The sequence below is a fragment of the Ranitomeya variabilis genome, chromosome 5, assembly GCF_051348905.1.
Source record: "Ranitomeya variabilis isolate aRanVar5 chromosome 5, aRanVar5.hap1, whole genome shotgun sequence".
In the NCBI taxonomy this organism is placed as follows: Eukaryota; Metazoa; Chordata; class Amphibia; order Anura; family Dendrobatidae; genus Ranitomeya; species Ranitomeya variabilis.
Window position 1 is genome coordinate 422,919,093 of NC_135236.1, and position 18,004 is coordinate 422,937,096.

Sequence of the window (18,004 nt, forward strand, 5' to 3'; positions counted from 1 at the left end):
CTACGTGGGCTGTGCAATATAATACGTGGGCTGTGCAATGTAATACGTGGGCTGTGCAATATAATACGTGGGCTGCTATATACTACGTGGTCTGTGCAATATACTACGTGGGCTGTGCAATGTACTATGTGGGCTGTGCAATGTACTGCGTGGGCTGTGCAATATACTATGTGGGCTGTGCAATATACTACATGGGCTGTGCAATGTACTACGTGGGCTGTGCAATATACTACTTGGGCTGTGCTATACACTACGTGGCCTGTGGTATACACTAGGTGGCCTGTGTTATATACTACGTGACCTGTGTTATACACTACGTGGCCTGTGTTATACACTACGTGGGCTGCGTTATACACTATGTGGGCTGTGTTATACACTACGTGGGCTGTGTTATACACTACGTGGGCTGTGTAATATACTACGTGAGCTGTGTTATATGCTACGTGGGCTGTTATAAACTACGTGGCTGTGTTATATGCTATGTGGGCTGTTATACACTCCGTGGGCTGTGCTATATACTACGTGGCTGCGCTATACACTCCGTGGGCTGTTTTATATACTACGTGGCTGTGCTATATACTCCGTGGGCTGTGCTATATACTATGTGGCTGTGCTACATACTACATGGCTGTGCAATATACTAAGTGGCTGTGCAATATACTACGTGGCCTGTTATATACTACATGGCCGGCCGCGAACAATCAGCGACAGGCGCAGTCCGGCTGCAAGTTGGCGCAGGATTTGAATCACGCTTCGCTATTTGGTCGCGGCCAGCCGAATCCTGTGTATTCAATGTATTATTCTAAAATCTTCATAAATAAATTTCATACATATTCTAGAATACCCGTTGCGTTAGAATCAGGCTACCATCTAGTATATATATAATCGTCTAAGGTCCACTTCCGTCTGTTTGTCTGTTGTCCGGCCGGGCGCGACCAATCAATCAGCGACAGGTGCAGTCTGGCCGCGAATTGGCACGGGATTTGAACCACAGTTCGCTGATTGGTCATGCCCAGCCGGCCGAATCCGGTGTATTCATTGCATTATTCTTAAATCTTCATAAATAAACTACATACAGATTCTAGAATACCCGATGCGTTAGAATCGGGCCACCATCTAATATATATATAAAAATCCAACACTGTATTTACAATTGGCTTTGTGAATCGGACACCAGGTTGTTGATTGGCACATGTCTAATGGCTTAGCTAAGCTGCCCTCCCGTACTGCAATGCTCTCTGGAACAATAGTGATACATATATAAAATTCCTCTATGACCTGATTGACACAGAGCAGTTTTAACTATGTCTATCTTGGTTGGACCAGGGATGCATTAAATTAAAGAAAAGGTACTTTCCTTTTTGCCATATGCAAGGATAGACTGGCCAAAGTACATGAATTATCGTCCAGTGGGCCAAGGGATGAGAAAGAATGATTCAGTAGAAGACAACCCCTTTTGGAGCTGATTTTGCAGCTAAAGTTGCTACTAGGAATTATTTCTTATGATGAGATTATTAGGAAATAATCTATTTGATCTTACTAGTCATGTGTTCGCATAAGTAATGATAAAAACAACATTAATGATGCTATTGAAAAATCAGACATTAGTACTTTTTGTGTATGGATACAAGAATGGTGTCACAGTCACTTTCTCTGGCAGGCCCAAATCCAGTCTAACTACATATGTCCTCCCTCCAAGATTTAGTTTCCAATGCAAGAAAAGGCTGTGCTAAACTGCAATGTGTGGCCTGGCCTTTTATGGGAATGTGTCATTGCAATACATATATTAAAAAGAAAAATCACTTAACACTAAACTAATATGGGCCGAATCATCAAGATTAGTCTTAATGAATGGTCTGCTACAGTATGATGAGCCAAATTCATTGGGGAAGGACTTTCAGGACTGGAGTACATTTCCTTCATTATTTATGCTTCCTTTGTGACATACATTGTTACATTTTTAGACAATTTTACACCAGAATTCAGTGTCAAACTGATGTTGAATAGGTCTCATATTTGTTTTTAATCTTGGACATTAAAGTTGGGGTCGGATTTGGAACTCTGCATAAGACCAACTAAGGTCTGCTTGCTATAAAGACATAAATTCTATATATTTGAAAACCAATATCCACAATCACGGTCTTTGGCCTCTGTCCGGTAAATGATGCCCTATGGGTATTGTAAGAGTCATGTCGGTCTGGTAGTTGGGGGCAGGTATATCTCGCCTAGATATCTGTCCTATGTGAGTTAGGCTGCTCAGTGTCTTCAGCATACTCATGGGTTAATAAGTGCAGGTTTAAAAGATGACCAGCTGGAGGAATCAGGCGTCAGCCTGGGGCACACAGAATGCCTGTCTGTGTGAGGCAAACGTGAGTGAGAGCTGTGCTCGTGACCTGTGTAATGTTAGCTGGGTGGGAGAAGCCCCCCAGTTGTTAGATAGGAACGTATTTGTATAGTTAGCGCCGGACAGGCAAGGATTTATTTTTATGTTTTGTTTTCTGTATTTGCTTTCACTTTAATAAACCTGACCTGAGGTCAGTCTAGTTGGAAACCTGCTGTCGCCTCAGAGTTTAATGCACAAACCACGTGACCTTTGACCCCAGCAAAGGCGATCCCGGAGTGTTTTTGTTACATTGTGGTGGAGAACGCGGGCACTCCGTGGCACAGGCGACAGTATGGAAGACGTGGTGAAAGCCCTAGTACAGTCCGCTGCCGTACAGCAGGAAGCTAACCGCTTGATGGCCGCACAGCTGAAGGAGTTGGTGGACGTGACGACTGCAGACCGCCAGCTTCTCCAACAGGTGGCGCAGCGCTTGGTGAGCATACCTGAGGCTAACCCGGAAGCAGAGTCCAGGAGAATCCATGTGAGTCGGTACTGGCAAAAGCTGACCGCAGAAGATGACGTCGAGGCGTACCTGACAACGTTTGAGCGGACAGCGTTGAGAGAGAAGTGGCCGAAGGAACGATGGGCCGATCTAATTGCTCCGTTTCTCTCCGGTGAGGCCCAAAAAGCTTACCATGACCTGGACCCGGAAGTCGCTCAGGACTTTGAGAGGCTGAAAGTTGAGGTCCTGGCCCGGCTGGGTGTGACGACGGCTGTCCGTGCACAGAGGGTACATCAGTGGACCTATCAGCCAGATAAACCGCCGCAATCGCAGATGTTCGACCTGATCTACTTGATAAAGAAATGGCTGCAACCCGAGGTACTGACAACTCCGGAGATAATCCAGCGGATCGTTCTGGACAAGTACCTGAGAGTACTACCACCGGCGCTGAAAAAGTGGGTGAGCCAAGGAAATCCCGCGACAGCGGATCAATTGGTGGACTTGGTGGAGCGTTATTTCGTGGTGGAAGGACTTCCTGATGATACCGCTACTACCCGAACTGTACCTCCTCCTCGTGGAACCGGTAAGACTGTTCCAGGGACTGCGGGGGAAGGAAAATTGCCAAAAATTGTGGGGGAGGAACACGGGACTGCTCGCACCCCGAGATCAAGGGTGTCGGACTCTGGTTTCAATAGGGGACCTGTTAGGTGTTTCCGTTGCCATGAGAAGGGCCATGTTTCTGCAAACTGTCCTGTTACCACTGAACCCATGCAGTGCGACGTTACGGACTCTAAGAAACGCATGTCTTTGGTTACACGGCTAGTAAGTGTGAATGCGGGTCAAAATGATACAGCGAAACACCTGCGTGAATTGTCTGTAGATGGGAAAAATGTTGTGGCATTGCTAGACTCTGGAAGTGTGGTGACTCTGGTGAAAGCCAGTCGGGTGGCACTTCCATCTGGTCCGTCTGATAAATTTTCTGTAACGTGTGTGCATGGTGACACCTGCTCATATCATACAGCAGTCATATGTATCTCCACTCCCTATGGGTCTGTGCAACACAAAGTGGGACTCGTTCCCGCATTGTTACATGATATAATCCTGGGCAGGGATTTTCCTCATTTCTGGCAGTTGTGGGAGAATCAGTTGCTCCTTCACGGTAGCTGTAACCGTGAATCTTCCCCCATGCCATCTGGAGGTCCCGAGTTCCTAGACGAGACCCCACAGGAAGATGTTGCTGGGGAGGTTATTGAATCTAACCTTCAGTTCCCCTTCTCAGTTATGGCGGGGGAAACTGAGGAAACTCAGCGAGAGGCGGAGGCAGACAGCCATCCAGCACCCTGCCTACCCGATTTGGGAGTTCAGTTGGATGACTTTCACAGCGAACAAATGAAAGATCCTACCCTGACTCAGGCTAGGAAAAATGTAAAAGTGATAGATAGCGTACCCGTAGAACCTGACACTAGGCTAGCGTACCCGTACATGGTTCTTGAGAATGATTTACTCTACCAGGTAGAAAAAAAAGGGGAAGACACTGTGCAACAGTTAGTGATACCCAAACCTTATCGGCGGAAGGTACTGGACCTGGCCCACGGACATATAATGGGGGGACATCTGGGGGTACAAAAAACCACAGAAAGGATATTGCATTGTTTTGTGTGGCCCGGAATACACAATGATGTGCGTAACTATTGTGAGTCCTGTCCAGAGTGCCACATCTCGGCACCTAAACCTCGGTTCTGTAGCCCTTTGGTACCCCTCCCTATTATTGGGGTCCCGTTTGAGAGAATTGGGATGGATTTGGTTGGGCCCCTTCCCCGGTCCGCACGTGGGCATCAACATATCCTCGTCATCATGGACTATGCTACTCGTTACCCCGAAGCCATCCCTTTGCGTAACACTGCTACCAAAACGATCGCCAAAGAGTTGGTACAAGTGTTTAGTCGGGTGGGAATTCCAAAACAGATACTCACTGACCAGGGGACTCCCTTTATGTCAAGGTTGATGAAGGAGCTCTGCAGGCTCTTACAAATAGACCAGTTGCGTACGTCTGTCTATCACCCTCAAACAGATGGCCTGGTTGAGCGGTTCAATAAAAACTTAAAACAGATGCTCCGGAAGGCGATAGACAAAGATGGGAAGAACTGGGATTACTTGTTACCCTATTTGCTGTTTGCCATTAGGGAAGTTCCCCAGTCTTCCACAGGATTCTCGCCTTTCGAGCTATTATATGCCCGTCGTCCCCGTGGACTGTTGGACATCGCAAAAGAAACCTGGGAAGGTCAAGTCACTCTCTTTAAAACGGTGATAGACCATGTAACGCAAATGCAGGACCGGATTGCTGCTGTCATGCCCCTTGTTAGGGAACATATGTTACAGGCCCAGGGAGCCCAGAGGCAAAGTTATGATAGAGGCGCCAAGGTCCGTACGTTTGCACCCGGGGATAGGGTGTTGAGCCTAATCCCTACGGTGGATAGTAAATTTCTGGCAAAATGGCAGGGCCCCTTTGAGGTCATGGAACGAGTTGGAGAAGTGAACTATAAAGTGCACCAGCCTGGTAAGAGAAAACCAGAGCAGATTTATCATGTGAATCTGATAAAACCCTGGAAAGACCGCGCTGCCCTAACAGCGGATCTGCCCCGTCCGGTTTGCTCACCTACCATACCGGAGGTGCAGATTGCCGAGACTCTCTCTGAACGACAAAAATCTGAGGTTAAGCAGTTTTTGTTACAGAACCAACAGTTTTTCGCGGAAAAACCTGGCCAGACTAAGCTGGTGAAACATGAGATCGTCACAGAACCCGGGGTCACAGTCCATGTGAAGCCTTACCGGATTCCGGAAGCCCGCCGTGAAGCCGTCTCCCGGGAAGTGAGGGCAATGTTGGACTTAGGAGTCATTGAGGAGTCGCACAGCACTTGGTCCAGTCCAATCGTGTTGATACCCAAGCCGGATGGCTCCATAAGATTTTGTAATGACTTTAGGAAACTGAATGCGGCTTCTAAATTTGATGCGTATCCTATGCCCCGGGTCGATGAGTTGATCGACCGGCTTGGTAAAGCCCGATACATTACGACCCTGGATCTAACAAAGGGGTACTGGCAGATCCCTCTGGCCGAGGCGGCCAGTGAAAAGACGGCATTTGCTACACCGGAAGGTCTGTTCCAGTATATCTACATGCCATTTGGACTTCTCGGAGCACCAGCAACGTTCCAGAGACTGATGGATCGAGTCTTGAGGCCCCACAGGCAGTACGCTTCTGCCTACCTCGATGACATCGTAATTTACAGCATGGACTGGGGGACTCACCTCCAGAAAGTACAGGCGGTGATTGATGACCTGCGAGAAGCAGGCTTAACTGCAAACCCCAAGAAATGTCACATCGGGCTTGAAGAAGCCCGATATTTGGGCTACGTGATAGGCAGAGGAGTGATTAAGCCCCAGATCGACAAAATACAGGCTATTCAGAGCTGGCCGCAGCCAGTGAACAAGAAACAAGTTCAAGCGTTCCTGGGGATTGCCGGCTATTATCGCCGGTTCATACCCAACTTTGCAGCCATTGCCACCCCCTTGACGGATCTTACCAAAGGGAAGGATTCCGTCATGGTAAAGTGGACTTCAGCGGCCGAAGAGGCCTTCCACAGCCTGAAACGGGCTTTGTGCTCTCAGCCCGTACTAGTGACTCCCGATTTCAGCAGCGAGTTTGTGGTGCAAACTGATGCCTCTGATACTGGTATCGGAGCTGTACTTTCCCAGGTGAAGGACGGAGTGGAACACCCGGTCCTCTACCTCAGCCGGAAATTAAATGTACATGAGCAGAGGTATGCCGTGGTTGAAAAAGAGTGTCTAGCCATTAAATGGGCTCTCGACTCCCTCAAGTATTACCTGGCAGGTAGGAAGTTTAAGCTGGTCACGGACCATGCCCCTCTCAAGTGGATGCACCTCCACAAGGACCGTAATAGTAGGGTAACTCGCTGGTTCCTTGCCCTGCAGGCTTACTCTTTCACAGTAGAGCATCGCCCAGGGGCGCAGATGGGAAACGCCGATGCCCTATCCCGAGTGCACTGTTTCGGGGGTGTCCTTGCTCGACCGGAGTGGTCTGAGCAGGGGGGGGGGATATGTAAGAGTCATGTCGGTCTGGTAGTTGGGGGCAGGTATATCTCGTCTAGATATCTGTCCTATGTGAGTTAGGCTGCTCAGTGTCTTCAGCATACTCATGGGTTAATAAGTGCAGGTTTAAAAGATGACCAGCTGGAGGAATCAGGCGTCAGCCTGGGGCACACAGAATGCCTGTCTGTGTGAGGCAAACGTGAGTGAGAGCTGTGCTCGTGACCTGTGTAATGTTAGCTGGGTGGGAGAAGCCCCCCCAGTTGTTAGATAGGAACGTATTTGTATAGTTAGCGCCGGACAGGCAAGGATTTATTTTTATGTTTTGTTTTCTGTATTTGCTTTCACTTTAATAAACCTGACATGAGGTCAGTCTACTTGGAAACCTGCTGTCGCCTCAGAGTTTAATGCACAAACCACGTGACCTTTGACCCCAGCAAAGGCGATCCCGGAGTGTTTTTGTTACAGTATATTTAACATATATGTTGGGTGCATTTCACGGTGAACACAATAAATGTAGAACTCAGATGCAATTTGTGTTTGAAGATCTGAAAATATTTCCATTTAGAATCCAATGCATTCACAAATTCACCACATATAGGACACATACATGACTAAAACTCTAATGTTTGTGTATATCAATGAAATATAATCATTTTAATAATGAGTCCATGCAGGAAATAAGACTATTGGCATGTAGTGTCTTGTCTAGAATACCATGCAAATGACAATGGTAGAACAAATTTCCATAAAAGGCTCTTTCAGTACAATGCAAAATTCATTCCGGTTGAAAAATATACATACATACATACTGTATATACAATATGTACAGTACACAAGTAATTGTAAGAAAGAAGCAATGTATACCTGTATATGACACTCAATGTTGTATATAAACTGATGAAGAGAAGGAATTCTCTGTAGAGCAACTTGTAAATGCTACCTCTCCACTTAAGCAGAAGTCGATGAAACCCAAAGAATGTGGCATTTGCCACTTTACTGGAGTAGGTGACAGTCATCTTCTAATTTCTTTCCTCCTGAAAAATACAATTAACTTTGGTTTAGCAGTTAAGACACTTTATAGTTATGCAGAAAATAATGTAAAGAGTTTTTGTGCAGTTGGTGCAATTGTTGTAGGCATGTTATATCTGGAATTAGGGTGGAGGCTAGAGGAAAGACTATGGGGAAAATTCATCAAGCACTTTATGTCAGAAAACTGACATGTGCCTCTTAAGGAATTTAGCACACCTTAGGATAGTAGACCCTGGATCATGACCAGTTTCATACAGCTAATAGAGGTAGATCATGTGGCCGCTGGCCGCTATTGGGCCCGATGCTAGCTCCGGCACCGGGCTCCTACCCAGCCAGATATCGCACTTTCAACTGTATCTGCATCCTGCATTATGTTTGAGTCGCCGCAGCTGCATGATTTGCGGCTGTTAGACAACCTGAACACATGCAGGGATTGCCTGTTTGCTAGGGAATCCCCACATGTATTCAGGCTGTCTAGCAGCCACAAATCATGCAGCTGCAGCGACTCAAACATAATCTAAGATGATGCCCAAGATACTCGGAGAACATCCAAGCATGCTCGGAAATCTCGAGTAACGGGCACACGGGAGTGGGGAATCTGTTTTCTGCCAAGGGACATTTGGACATTTATACCATCCTTCGGGGGCCGAACAAATTCCGCCCACAAAGTACATCCTAATGGTGGCACTGGTGTCAATATATAATCTTTCCTTGCATGTGCCTCAGCATTCAGTAGCGAATATTGCGAGCTTGTGCTCACAGAGCAAGAAGAAATTAAAGGGATGGCGGCCGTCACAATACAGCTGTCGGCCCCCAGGAATCTGCCCAGGAGGGTAGGATAAAAGGTCATCAAGGGCTGTAAACAACCGGTGGGCCTGAGGTTCCTCACACCAGACATACATGAAAAACTGGAAAGTTCTACTTGATTTGTTTGTCTTTTGTATTACAGATATTAAATTGCAATTGAAAAAAAAGTGCCTACTGTAGAAAGGTCATGTTGACCCCTTGAAGGTTATAGTCTGACAAAGGAATTATTATCTACTTTTTACCATAGACCAACGTGTATGGTCTTCTCATTAGCGTAAAATACTTATTATAGTTGTAGTTAATTTATGTTCAAGACACATTTGGGAAATTATATTGAGTTATTGCAGATGTTTTAGAGCCTAAAACTCACCTAAGTTCTTCCATAATGCCCTTCAACTGACATAAGAGCTTTGTCTTAAGATAAGCTATACTACCAGTAGATTTAGTAATGCTAAGTAGTATAAAATATTGCCGTCATTAAATAAGTCCTATAAATATGTTACAGATAATAATAAAAATAAAAATATACAATGAGTACAAAGTTCAAGAAGTACAAACATAATTTCCTGGTAAATGATTACATAAGATCATATGCAAGTTCTTAAAATATTCATGGGTATGGAGATGTGACCAACCTGGTATATGTCCTCAATGAGCGTGTCTGATGAAGGATTGTGAAGACCACAATTGGTACAGTCCCAGCTGCTTGTTGCTGTAATGGTGTCTTCTCAAGAAGCAGTGAAGAGTCCCTTGAGACAAGCCTGATGAGCACAGCAGGGAAGGGAGTCTTTTTCACATGCAGCCTGTTTGTGCCAACATACACTATGTGTTACATCACAGACTGCTCCATAGCACGAAAACAGCCTGCAGCTGCTGATCTTGCTCTCTCTTAGTCTATATTTATACGTCCACCTGCCATTTAGAGAACACCATTGACTAAGGGATCTTTGGGAACATCTAGATGTCACCAGAGCCTCACAGATAACCAGCTTGTGCAGTGTGTTCCCACAGAAACCTGTAGTGAAGGAATCTCTGCAAATGCACTAACGGGAAATGTATAGCTCATTGTTGTTGAGTATGGCTGATGAAAATACAATGTCTAGAAAACTATTTATCAGCCTTTTAATAAGCAGTGACTATTACTATATGAAAACTACAGCAGTGGTTCCAAACTATATTACTGCAGTGTGAATATCTGAAAAATATTTCCAGTTTTGGGAACCCCTATTGCCATTCCTGCCTCAACATTCAGTGTATTGCTAAGGCTACGTTCACATTTGCGGTCAGCGCCGCAGCGTCGGGCGCCGCAGCGGCGCCGCATGCGTCATGCGCCCCTATATTTAACATGGGGGCGCATGGACATGCGTTGTGCTGCGTTTTGCGCCGCATGGCCGCAAGCGTTGGACGCAAGAAACGCTTCAAGTTGCATTTTTTTTGCGTCCAACTTTCGGCCAAAAAGGACGCATGCGGCGCAAAACGCAGCGTTTTAGCATGCGTTTTGCTGCGTTTTTGTTTGCGTTGTGCGCTGCGGCGCCGACGCTGCGGCGCACAACGCAAATGTGAACGTAGCCTAAGTGATTTCATGTCACTTTGCTCATATGGGGATCCAGACACTCCACAAATATATACAGAGACTGACCTATCCTAAATAAAACTGAGACCTCGCAACCCAGTACTTCCAAAGATTAATTCCTAGTGTGACTAACCTATGATAAACTATTCAAGGAAGCGGGATACTCTGAGACCATTGGTTACAATGGATAAAATACACTACACTAGCAATGAATAACAGTAGATAGTCTGCGCCTTAGCTAGACCTCATCTAGGCACGTTGTCCTTCCCTATAAGCAACCATGCAAACCCCGCTGCTTTCTCCTGCTTATTTCAGCTACAGAGGGAGAAAATACATTGGAGAGTAATCTGCTCCGGCAGTTATATCACCCCCATAAACCCTAAATATGTAAAAGCCAATGGAGTTAGCCCCTATCCCGGGAATTACATGTTTCCAGAGTTTAATGGTTGCCATTGACCTAAAGCAATTAAGTTCCTCACACTGCAGTCACAACACCACTACTAACTTGGTACAAGGCCATGCCCTCCTGAATCAGATGGTAACTAGGGCTGACTTGTGGTGGATGTGTGGAAATGGTGACCTTTAGCCAGTGCTGTCAGGGGCATGTGAAGGTACATGTGCTATTGTTAAATTCCTGATGCCATTCTAGATTGTGGCTGCTAATACAGACAGGCTCCATGAATGTGCAATGGAAAAGCAGAGGCACAAGCGTGACACCAGTAGTCCTACTTCTTTCGACCCTCACATGTACATTGACTGTATTGGAGCTCCAAGAGGAGTACAAAACAGTTTCAAAGTCAGAAATCAAGTAACAGTGAGATTTGAATCACTATTCTCCATTGTTATAGTGAATAAAAATGTGAACTGGATAAATTATATCTACTGTAACCAACAGAGATTTGTTATTTTTAGTAGGGATGCATTCCGGGGATAGCTGAACAGTTGGTGCCACTTCAACAATAACCTTTCATCATAGCAGAGAGGGGAGGGGTCTGTAAGATGGTTGGGGCGTCATGCTGTACCTTTATTCCAAACAACACTGCTCCCGATGGTAGCATAAGTAAAGCCCTGAGAGGAATCGATGCCCTGTCCAACAAATTAGCTGAAAACTCAGGTATTGGTAACCCCCTCAGTAAGTGGGTAGAACACATGCTTGGTAAATGTGGATCCCTTCTTAGTAACATAGCGTGTACATTATAGTTCTGGTGGCCATTGCGGTACTTGTTTGCAGCCTTGTACCCGGTGTTCGGGGCATTGTTTCAAAATATAAGCCACACAGACAAGACCTGTTGCTGGACTGCACCCTGTGATAAAGATGGCAAGTGCTATGACCAACTGTTGGATGCTAACTCTGATCAGCACATGAATGTGGCACCCGTATAGTATCCTTGCTTGTTGTGGCTTGCGTGTGCATAAGATGGTGTGACAGGCAGGTTGATCCGGAGAATCTGGTAACGTGGTGTAGGAAATATGGCTTCTTCTATTACAGGAGGAGAATAAATATGGGGGAGTCTGTAAGCATGTACTTCGGCTGGAACATTCACCCACTCCTACAAGAGAAAGGAATTGTGAGAGCAGGATTTATCTATCTTAATTCCATTTTGGTCGGGACTATGTCTATTCTCCTGCTTGCAAAATGGAGTCTGACTTTGCGTATTTAGATTAGGAGTCACAAGCATTTCTTGTGACTCCTAACAAAAACAAAACTTGAAGATAACACATATGAAAGTAAAGAAGTAATGACCACATCTAGACCCTTATGGTGGGTGTAGATGATATTAGCTTTAGCCAATGTGATATATACAGTGGCATGGAAAAGTTTGGGCACCCTGCTCAAAATTACTGTTATTGTAAACAGTTAAGCGAATTGAAGATTAAATGATCTCTACAAGGCCTAAAGTTAAAGATGACACATTGTATTTTAGGCAAAAAAATACATATTCCCATTTTTTACATTTTGAAAATTAGAAAAAGGAAAATGGGCAGATGCAAAGGTTTGAACACCTTTGGAGATTACTCAAGATAACTTTGCTCAAGGTTTCAGACCTTAATTGGCCTGTTAGGGTTATGGATTGTTCACTGTCATTGTTAGGAAAGGCCAGGTGATGCAAATTTCCCAACTCTATAAAAACCCAGCATCCTCTAACAACTGCCTAGCACTCTGATAATGGAAATGGTTGAGGCCCACAAAGCAGGAGAAAGCTATAAGAAAAAAGCAGTGTTTTCAAGCTGCCTTTCCTCAGTTTGAAATGTAATTAAGAAATGGCAATTAACAGGAACAGTGAAGGTCAAGATAAGGTCTGGATGACCAAGCAAAATTTCAGTGAGAGCTGCTGGTAGGATTGCTAGAGAAGCAAATTAGAACCCCTATTGACTGCATAAGACCTTCTGAAAGATTTAGCAGATTCTGAAGTTGTGGTACATTGTTCTACAGTTCAGAGACACCTGCACAAATATGGCCTTCATGGAAGAATCATCAGAAGAAAACCTCTCCTGCGTCCCTACCATAAAAATCAGCATCAGAAGTATGCAAAAGAACATCTAAACAAGCCTGATGCATTTTGTAAACAAGTCATGTGGACCAATGAGGTTAAAATAGAACTCTTATAGAACTCTTTGGCCACAATTAAGGTATGTGTGGAGAAAAAAGGACATAGGATTTCAGGAAAGAACATCTCACCAACCATTAAGGCGGTGGATCAATCATACTTTGGGGTTGTGTTGCAGCCAAAGGTAAGGAGAACATTTCACAGGTAGAGGGCAGAATGGATTCAATGAAATATCAACAAATTCTTGATGCAAACATAACACCATCTGTAAAAAAGCTGAAGTTGAAAAGAAAATGACTTCTACAAATGGATAAGGATCCTAAACACATGTCAAAATCCACAATAGACTACCTCAAATGGCGCAAGCTGAAGGTTTTACAATGGCCCTCACAGTCCCCTGATCTGAACATCATCGGAAATTTGTGGCTAGACCTCAAAATAGCAGTGCATGCAAAACGACCCAGGAATCTCACAGAACTGGAAGAATTTTCCAAGGAAGAATGGATTAAAACCTCTCAAACAAGAATTGAAAGACTCTCGTCTGGCTAGAAAAAGCATTAGCAAGTTGTCAAGTTGTGATAGCTTCAAAAGGGGGGTGCTACTCGGTACTAACCATGCAGGATGGCTAAGCTTTTGAATCGGCCCATTTTCCTTTTTGTCATTTTTAAAATTTAACCCCTTCATGACCCAGCCTATTTTGACCTTAATGACCTGGCCATTTGTTTGCAATTCTGACCAGTGTCCCTATATGAGGTAATAACTCAGGAACGCTTCAACGGATCCTAGCGGTTCCGAGATTGTTTTTTCGTGACATATTGGGCTTCATGTTAGTGGTAAATTTAGGTCGATAATTTTTGCGTTTATTTGTGAAAAAATGGATATTTGGCTAAAATTTAGAAAAATTCGCAATTTTCAAATTTTGAATTTTTATTCTGTTAAACCATAGAGTTATGTGACACAAAATAGTTAATAAATAACATTACCCACATGTCTACTTTACATCAGCACAATTTTGGAAACAAAATTTTTTTTGCTAGGAAGTTATAAGGGTTAAAATTTGACCAGCGATTTCTCATTTTTACAACAAAATTTACAAACCCTTTTTTTTTAGAGACCACCTCACATTTGAAGTCAATTTGAGGGGTCTATATGGCTGAAAATACCCAAAAGTGACACCATTGTAAAAACTGCACCCCTCAAGGTGCTCAAAACCACATTCAAGAAGTTTATTAACCCTTCTGGTGCTTCACAGCAGCAGAAGCAACATGGAGGGAAAAAATGAACATTTAACTTTTTAGTCACAAAAATGATCTTTTAGCAGCAATTTTTTTATTTTCCCAAGGAGAAACTGGACCCCGAAAGTTATTGTACAATTTGTCTTGAGTACGCCGATACCCCATATGTGGGGGGAACCACTGTTTGGGCGCACGACAGGGCTCGGAAGGGAAGGAGCGCCATTTGACTTTTTGAATGAAAAATTGGCTCCAATCTTTAGCGGACACCATGTCGCGTTTGGAGAGCCCCTGTGTGCCTAAAGATTGGACCTCCCCCACAAGTGACCCCATTTTGGAAACTAGACCCCCCAAGGAACTTATCTAGATGCATAGTGAGCACTTTGAACCCCCAGGTGATTCACAAATTGATCCGTAAAAATGAAAAAGTACTTTTTTTTCACAAAAAATTTATTTTAGCCTAAATTTTTTCATTTTCACATGGGCAACAGAATAAAATGGATTCTAAAATTTGTTGGACAATTTCTCCTGACTACACCGATACCTCACATGTGGGGGTAAACCACTGTTTGGGCACACTGCAGGGCTCGGAAAGGGAAGGAGCGCCATTTGACTTTTTGAATGAAAAATTAGCTCCAATCGTTAGTGGACACCATGTCGCGTTTGGAGAGCCTCTGTGTGCCTAAATATTGGAGCTCCCCCACAAGTGACCCCATTTTGGAGACTAGACCTCCCAAGGAACTAATCTAGATGTGCGGTGACCACTTAAAACCCAGTGAAAATAAAAAATCATTTTTCCTTCCTCAAAATGATTTTTTAGCCCGCAATGTTTTATTTTCACAAGGGTAACAGGAGAAATTGGACCCCAAAAGTTGTTGTCCAGTTTGTCCTGAGTACGCTAATACCCCATATGTGGGAGGAACCACTGTTTGGGCATATGTCGGGGCTCAGAAGGGAAGTAGTGACGTTTTGGAATGCAGACTTTAATGGAATGGTCTGCGGGCGTCATGTTACATTTGCAGAGCCCCTGATGTGCCTAAACAGTAGAAACCCCCCACAAGTGACCCCATTTTGGAAACTAGACCCCCCAAGGAACGTATCTAGATGTGTGGTGAGCACCTTGAACCCCCAAGTGCTTCACAGAAGTTTATAACGCAGAGCCATGAAAATAAAAAATCATTTTTCTTTCCTCAAAAATAATTCTTTAGCCTGCAATTTTTGATTTTCACAAGGGTAACAGGAGAAATTGGAGCCCAAAAGTTGTTGTCCAGTTTTTCCTGAGTGCGATGATATCCCATATGTGGGGGGGAACCACTGTTTGGGCATACGTCGGGGCTCAGAAGGGACGTAGTGACGTTTTGGAATGCAGACTTTAATGGAATGGTTGGCGGGCGTCATGTTACGTTTGCAGAGCCCCTGATGTACCTAAACAGTAGAAACGCCCCACAAGTGACCCATTTTGGAAACTAGACACCCCCCAAGGAACTTATCTAGATGTGTGGTGAGCACTTTGAACCCCCAAGTGCTTCACAGAATTTTATAACGCAGAGCCGTAAAAATAAAAAATAATTTTTTCCCACAAAAAATAATTTTTAGCCCCCATTTTTTTATTTTCTCAAGAGTAACAGGAGAAATTAGACCCCCAAAGTTGTTGTGCAATTTTTTCTGAGTACGCTGATACCCCATATGTTTGGGTAAACCACTGTTTGGACACACTTCGGGGCTCGGAAGGGAGGGAGCACCATTTGACTTTTTGAAAGCAAGATTGGCTGGAATCAATGGTGGCGCCATGTCGCGTTTGGAGACCCCTGATGTGCCTAAACAGTGGAAACTCCTCAATTCTAACTCAAACACTAACCCCAACACACCCCTAACCCTAATCCCAACTCTAACCATAAACCTAATCACAACCCTAACCCCAACACACCCCTAACCACAACCCTAACCCCAACACACCCGTAACTCTAATCCCAACCCTAACCACAACCCTAACCCCAACACACCCCTAACCCTAATGCCAACCCTAACCATAACTCTAACCACAAGCCTAACCCTAAACCCAACACACCCCTAACCCTAATCTTAACCCTATTTCCAACGCTAACCCTAATTCCAACCCTAACTCTAATTCCAACTCTAGCCTACGTTGCGGATTCGTGTGAGGATTTTTCCGAACCGTTTTTGAAAAATCCGCAGGTAAAAGGCACTGCGTTTTACCTGCGGATTTACCGTGGATTTCCAGTGTTTTTTGTGCGGATTTCACCTGCTGATTCCTATTGAGGAACAGGTATAAAACGCTGAAGAATCTGCACAAAGAATTGACATGCTGCGGAAAATACAACGCAGTGTTTCCGCGCGGTATTTTCTGCACCATGGGCACAGCGGATTTGGTTTTCCATAGGTTTACATGGTACTGTAAACGTGATGGAAAACTGCTACGAATCCGCAGCCAAATCCGCACCGTGTGCATATTGTTAGGGCTAACGGAAAACATCAAATAATTAGAGAGATAGAGTAAGGTGCGTTCGCAGCCCGGGGTCCACCGTGCAGAGATGGAACCTGCTGCTAAGTAATGACGGACTATATGGCGGTACAATGTGGATACACACACGGGTTAACTTCACCCTGTGTGAAGGAAGCGAACCCTGTTGCGTCACAGGGCCGCAGTACCCAACCAAGAGCGCAAGCAAGGAGTCTCAGAACTCAATCCCAAGACACAGGATTTGAGTTCATATAGACCTCTTGCGCGCGACACCGCAACTGGGGTGTCAGAGTGAAAGAAATAATATTAATAAAGATGCACGAGAGTGTGTGCGGTGCTGCACTGGCGGATGCCACTAACCACCCAGGCTTGGGTCAGGAAAGCGCTGTGAAAGCGCACGGCGCCGCACTGGCGGTCACAGCAATAGACGCTATTTTGTGTGTTACGTGCTGATGGCTAAGTCGGGCGCTAGATAGCAATCATCCACCTTACGTGAGCAATCATACACAAGGGAGGGGATAATTAATGAACGACTTTCACACATCAACACACACGTTTCCAAGTTTACACTAGCGCATGGCCGTGCGGTCATGCAAACTTTTTATAGCTGATACCAAAACCAGGCAACATACTAGATACTGAGGGGGAGATACTAGCGCTAAATAGTGCCAAATAACCCCTCACCAAAAAGAACCAACTCCATGAGAATCATAGAAATAGGAGAAAACTAGGAGTATATAGGTAACAAATACTTTATTAATACATATATAATTTACATGTTAATACATCAATGCAAGATATACAAAAGATACAATAAAATACCAGGATGGTAAAAAAGATGGGTGAGAATCCCCCGGTGTGCACGAACTATGGGGCCAGCATGCAAATATATAGTGGTAAAGGCCTACTGCTGTACATGCAGGTAAAGCTGTGTATATAGAGAGCCAAGACGGCATAGAGTAACGGATAAATATAAGCTGCTCTTACCACTGCAAGGCACCAAGGAGGAGCACACCGGGTGGGATCCACAGGCACAGTCCCCGACGCGCGTTTCGCCCACGGATTATGTTGCTTTTTCAAGGGGAGATGCCCCCGAGCGTGTCTACCATCTTTAAATAATGCCAGCCAATGGCCATGTGACCGGTCACCAGTCAGGCAACAGCCAATGAGCGCCGGGTATACCGGCGCATGCGCACGCTGCACGCCGAGCCCAATGCCGTAGAGGGCGTCATGCATCACGGGCGCGCCAGGGAGTGTAACCCAAGGCGCACGCGCGAGGCAGAGAAGACGCCGCTGCAGCAGAGGACGAGGAGGGAAGCGGCGCATGCGCACTCCCGCGGTCAGTAACCATGGTGCGAGAAACTTCACAGATAGAGTACCGCTATGAGGTGAATGGACAC

At 45.0% G+C, this 18,004-nt stretch overlaps 1 protein-coding gene across 1 annotated transcript in view; it reads right to left on the reverse strand.

Annotated features, from left to right (window-relative positions):
- Nucleotides 1-10,013, reverse strand: part of BEST3 (bestrophin 3) — a 90,418-nt gene extending 80,405 nt beyond the window's left edge. The window contains exons 1-2 of the mRNA XM_077265267.1: nucleotides 9,404-10,013; nucleotides 7,797-7,966 (exon numbers count right to left, since the gene is read on the reverse strand). Coding sequence (XP_077121382.1) covers nucleotides 7,797-7,948 — 152 coding nt within the window. The 5' untranslated portion in view covers nucleotides 7,949-7,966; nucleotides 9,404-10,013. The remainder of the gene's footprint in view (nucleotides 1-7,796; nucleotides 7,967-9,403) is intronic.
- Nucleotides 10,014-18,004: the final 7,991 nt, after the last annotated feature.